Source organism: Protobothrops mucrosquamatus, unplaced genomic scaffold, assembly GCF_001527695.2.
Source record: "Protobothrops mucrosquamatus isolate PMUCROS unplaced genomic scaffold, P.Mucros_1.0 scaffold_142, whole genome shotgun sequence".
NCBI lineage: Eukaryota > Metazoa > Chordata > Lepidosauria > Squamata > Viperidae > Protobothrops > Protobothrops mucrosquamatus.
Genome location: NW_015386218.1, coordinates 380,520 through 386,519, shown reverse-complemented (window position 1 = coordinate 386,519; position 6,000 = coordinate 380,520). Strand labels below are relative to the sequence as shown.

Below are 6,000 nucleotides of genomic sequence, written 5' to 3'. Positions count from 1 at the left end.
TGTTTTCATTCTCATCCTCTTGAGTATCCCTAACTTGGGAGCAAAAGAAAAACAAAAAAGGAAAGAATTGTAAACTTATGAAAAAGAAGGAAAGTTTAAACCATGGGAAGTGTCTGTGGATCAGTTGAATTTTTACCTGCGTATCTGTTATAGTGGAAGAAAGACTAATCGAGCTTTGTCTTGAAGAGATGTATCCAAGAAATGCAGTTCCTTCTGCTGCCTGAGGAAGCAGCACCTATTATAAACCTATCAAGAACCATGATCAACTGGAAACTAGGATAAATGTAAACTTAAAAAAAATATTTTATTGATGTGCAATAGCAACAGCCACTTTCAAATGGCAGTACTTTCAAAAATCCACTGTTCATAATTATGAAATCAACTTTCTTACAGTCAAAGACGCGCATAAAGAGGGTTGGATACACTCAATTAAGCATAATTATTTAAAAGTTAACATACGGTAATTAAAACAGACATACCCATGCTTTTTTTCCCCATTGGTTAATTCATCTCCCTGGTACCATCAGCTGTGAGGGTCAGACTTAAAACTGTAGCTTCATTAGTTCAGCATACACAAATTGGAAATGCAGATTTAATCAAATCAAAAATTTACATAGATTCTCACCCAAATGGATCTGTGTATGGGAAATTAGGTCATTCGTTGTCTTGAAACTCTTTCCACATTCTTCGCATTTATACTGCTTGTTCTCCGTGTGGGTTCTTTTATGTCTCATAAGAGATGACTTTTGACAGAAACCCTTTTCACACTCCATGCATTTATATGGCTTCTCTTCTGTATGGATCCTTTTATGTCTCATAAGAGGTGCACTTTCACAGAAGCCCTTTCCACACTCCATGCATTTATATGGTTTATCGCCTGTGTGGATTCTTTTATGGGAAGTAAGATTACTGCTTTGAGTAAAAGTCTTTCCACATTCCATGCATTTATATGGCTTCTCCCCTGCATGGATTCTTTTATGAGAATTAAGATTACTACTAGTACTAAAACCCTTTCCGCACTCCAAGCAGTTGTATGGTTTTTCCCCAGTGTGGATCCTTATATGTTTTGTAAGGGATGCATTTTCAGAAAAGCTCTTTCCACACTCTGGGCATTTATAAGGTCTCTCCCCACTGTGCATCCTTTCATGGGAGGTAAGATTACCCTGTTGACTGAAGGCCTTTCCACACTTCACACATTTATATGGCTTCTCTCCTGTGTGGATCCAGTTATGGGAAGTAAGTTGGCTGCTATTAGTGAAGCTCTTTCCACACTCCATGCATTTATATGGCTTCTCCCCTGCATGGATCCTTTTATGGGAATTAAGATTACTACTAGTACCAAAGCCTTTTCCACACTCAAAACAATTATATGGTTTTTCCCCCGTGTGGGTCCTTTTGTGCTTCGTAAGTGATGCATTTTCAGAGAAGCTCTTTCCACACTCTCGACATTTGTAAGGCCTCTCTCCACTGTGCATCCTTTCATGAGAAGTAAGATTACCCTGTTGACTGAAGGCCTTTCCACACTCCACACATTTATATGGCTTCTCTCCTGTATGAATTCTTTTATGGGAAATAAGTACACTCTTTTTAGTAAAGTTCTTTCCACACTCCATGCATTTATATGGTTTCTCCCCTGTGTGGATTCTTTTATGGAAAGTAAGGGAACCACACCTACTGAAACTCATTCCACACTCTCTACATTTATATGGCTTCTCCCCTGTGTGGATCCTTTTATGGGAAGTAAGATGACTGCTCTGAATGAAGGTCTTTCCACACTCTCTGCATTTATATGGCTTTTCCCCTGTGTGGATCCTTTCATGTTTCAGAAGGGATGCATTTTCACAGAAGCCCTTTCCACACACACTGCATTTATATGGCTTTTCCCCTGTATGGATCCACTTATGGGAAGTAAATTGACTGCTTCTTCTGAAACTCTTCCCACACTCCAAACATTTATATGGCTTCTCTCCTGTGTGGATCCTTTTATGGATAGTAAGAGACCCATTTTCACAGAAGCTTTTCCCACAGTCCATGCATTTATATGGCTTCTCTCCTGTGTGAATGTTTTTTTGAGATGTACCCGGTCTATTTGTATGACAAAAACTCCAAGTCCAATTGAATTTTTTTCCATTGTCCCTATACGCCTGATCTTCTCCTTTGGTTTGGATTGGACAGTGTTCATTTACATCTAATTCATTTTTGAATTGTCGTATGTGTTTCTCAAAATATTTTTTCTTCATTTTCCTTTGTTGGGCAAGAAAGTCTTTCATCAGAGCCTCAATCGAAGATAAGCTTTCCTGATTCCAATTCTTTAGTTGTTTTTTCTCATGGTTTTCTAGTTGCATTTGCATTGCAGGCTTCTGTGTNCCTATCTATCTATCTATCTATCTATCTATCTATCTATCTATCTATCTATCTATCTATCTATCTATCTATCTATCTATCTATCTATCTATCTATCATCTTAATGTGAAAAAGAAAATACACCCTCTTTTTGTTCTATGCTTTTACCTATCAGGACGTAATAAAAATCACCTGGTCCTTAGCAGTTCTTAAAAGTAGTTAAATACAATCTCAGATGAATATCACATGGCATATTACACCATGCCATCATTTATTTTACAAAAGGAAAGCCAAAACAGAGAAGCCATATGTGGGGGGAAAAAGCACACTCTATGATTTAATAGCATGTAGATTCAGAACCACCTTTAGCAGCAATAACTGGAGGTAATCATTTTCTGTATGACTTTATCAGTCTCTCACACCACGGTGGAGAAATTTCGGCCCACTCTTCTTTACAACACTGTTAACAGTTCATTGAGGTTTATGGGCATCTGTTTCTGCACAGCTCTTTTGAGGTTCTGCCACAGCATTTCAATTGGGTTGAGGTCTGGACTTTAACTAGGCCATCGCAACACCTTGATTCTTTTTCACCCATTCTGTTGGAGATTTGCTGGTGGACTTGGGATCGTTGTCCTGTTGCATGACTCAATGTCAACCAAGCTTTAGCTGTCAAACAGATGGCCTCCCATTTGACTCTAGAATACTTTGGTATACAGAGGAGTTCATAGGCAACTCAATGACTGCGAGGCTGCGAAACAAGCCCAAATTTCTCTGAGCATTGCTCAGTGAATTGGGGTGAATTTGCTGGGATGTCCACTGGGAAAATTGGCAAATGTCTTGAAAGTTTTATATTGGTGAATAACCTCCCTCACTGTAGAATGATGGACTTTAAATTGTTTGGAAATAGCCTTACAACCCTTCCCAGGTTGATGGGCAGCAACAAATTCTCTTCTAAGATAACTGCTGATGTCTTTATTCTTTGGCATTTTGTTAACATATACCACAACACTGGAGACCAGCAAATTCATAAAGAGATAGTCATGTGGCCAGTGTGACTATATGCCAAAGCACATAGAACACTGTTACCTTCCCACTAAAGTGGTACCTATTTATCTTTTTGCATTTGCATGTTTTCAAACTGCTATATTAGCAAGATACTTTCTAGCATTTCAGAAAAAGGCTTATGGTGTCTCCAGAAAGAACAATCCTGTCCATGCTCAACACCTTCATGAAAGTGCTGGGAAAATTCAGCCAGGCTTTTAAGTAGGGTTTCTTCAATATTTAGAGCCACACAATTCTATATTCTTCTCCTCATTTATTATAAGGAAGCCATTACTACTAGTCTAAGCCATCACAGCTGAATGGGAGATAAGATAGGGGAGAAAATTTTGCGGGAAGGATAATTTTCAGGCTGTGCAAAGCTGGATTGTTTGGCCTTCAAATCCAGGCACAAATCGGAGGATTAGAAATTACTCTGCAAGCCAAAGGTGTCTTGATAATGTGCTCTTGTACGACAATATTTATTTAAAAGACTATTCCACCTGGCCACCTTTATAGATTTTTAATAGTCTACTTTATTTTTCAGTTTCATGCACTTATTTTTGTTCTCACTTGTGATAAAAAAAGGCTTTAAATTTTTTTTAAAGTAGTTATTTTTCAGCAATCTTGGCCAATTCTAAACTAAAGAACAAAAAGAAGGACTCTATTCAGTAGGTGTACGGCTATAATAAAGTTATATATTAAATTATTATAAATTTTAATAGTAGAAAGAGTAACTAGAAAAACGATATTTAACGGCTAGCCTTGAAAAATATTTCCTAGTAATAATCTAAGAATAGAAATTACGAACCACCAGATCCAAACAAACAACTTCAAAGAAAACTAAGCTGACTGATAGCAACTTGAATCTTCTATTCCCCTTTCCATTTGCTCAGGAAAACAAAAATAATCCAGCCCAAACAACTGTAAGGAGAAAATGCTTTGTACATCAGTTTCACTTCCTGAAGAAAAGGGAAAATATAATTCTAAAAAATTAATTTCCCCCTCTTACTTGATTTGGAGGTTCAACCACTGTTTCATCTCCATCATAAAAAGCAGACAACTTCATTTGACCCTTCCCTGTAAGGGATACAGAATTTTAAATTACGTAACTAAAGGAATAGGATGAGATCTTCTATATGATAGAAGACATAAAGAAGATGAGACAGCTGGAATGTCTCTGGGTAACGGGAAGACCTGGGATTACCTCCTGAGATGTCCTGACTTGGATTTTCTTTAGGGATCCTCCTGAAAGGCATCTCCTGAGAAGGATTTGATGGATTCCTTCTTCCCTCACGATCTCTGATCTCCACCACAAAGGACTTGAAATAGGAGGCAAGAAAAAAGAAGCAGAATTAACGGACATCCCACACCATGGATTATTGTTCTCTGAACACAACTTCAAAGTCCCCAACGTCAACAAGGAGGAAGTAAAGAAAGGAACTTTCTTTAATGAATGAAACAACAGCAAGAAAACAAGCAAGCTCAGGAAGCACAAATGACTCATTTCAACCCTGAGCTATAAATATTCTTTATTGGTAATTTATCTACTACAATGGACAATGGAACAATGTCCTACACCAGTGATGGCGAACCTTTTAGAGACCGAGTGCCCAAAAATTGGCCCCGCCCCTGCTCCACTCCCTGCCCCGCCCCATCCCCCGCCCCACCTGCCCGCAGGGCCACTCACCGCCTCCAGGGCCCGCCACAGATCGCCCAGGCAGCCCAGCAGCGCTATGGCGGTCACACCCTCTGCCCTCGCCCTGCAGCATCAACTGTGCACGATGGGGTGTGAGGGCAGTCTTGTCTATGCTGCCTGGCTGCCATGTCCTTGGGTGCGCTGCTCCGCATTGGCCACGCTCAAGGGTGACTCTCCTTCAGGGGGGCTGCTGGAGAGGAGGGGGTCGCAGGGGGAGGCGAGGCTGGGGCAACAGCACGTGTGCCCACAGAGAGGGCTCCGAGTGCTGCCTCTGGCACCCGTGCGATAGGTTCGCCACCACTGTCCTACACGAATTAGTGTGATATATCCACATTTTATGAGTGCAAGAGACTCTAGAACAGCGGTTCTCAACCTGTGGGTCGCGACCCCATTTGGGGTCGCACGACCATTTCACAGGGGTCGCCAAACAACGCCGTCCGCCATTTTTTTTTACCCTTTTCCTTAGCTGTGCTACTCCCTCTGCTTGGCGGCAGCCTGCATGCAGGAACTTTACCAAACATGCCCTGCAGGAGGCGTGTGAAGAGCGCAGGNTCTATCTATCTATCTATCTATCTATCTATCTATCTATCTATCTATCTATCTATCTATCTATCTATCTATCTATCTATCTAATCTATCTATCTATCTATCTATCTATCTATCTATCTATCTATCTATCTATCTATCTATCTATCTATCTATCTATCTATCTATCTATCTATCTATCTATCTATCTATCTATCTATCTATCAATCATCTTAATGTGAAAAAGAAAATACACCCTCTTTTTGTTCTATGCTTTTACCTATCAGGACATAATAAAAATCACCTGGTCCTTAGCAGTTCTTAAAAGTAGTTAAATACAATCTCAGATGAATATCACATGGCATATTACACCATGCCATCATTTATTTTACAAA

General features: G+C 39.8%; 1 protein-coding gene across 1 annotated transcript in view; it reads right to left on the bottom strand.

Annotated features, from left to right (window-relative positions):
* Nucleotides 1-307: 307 nt before the first annotated feature.
* Nucleotides 308-6,000, bottom strand: part of LOC114922759 — a 360,999-nt gene continuing 355,306 nt past the window's right edge. Inside the window, exon 8 of the mRNA XM_029284635.1 lies at nucleotides 308-2,063. Coding sequence (XP_029140468.1) covers nucleotides 597-2,063 — 1,467 coding nt within the window. The 3' untranslated portion in view covers nucleotides 308-596. The remainder of the gene's footprint in view (nucleotides 2,064-6,000) is intronic.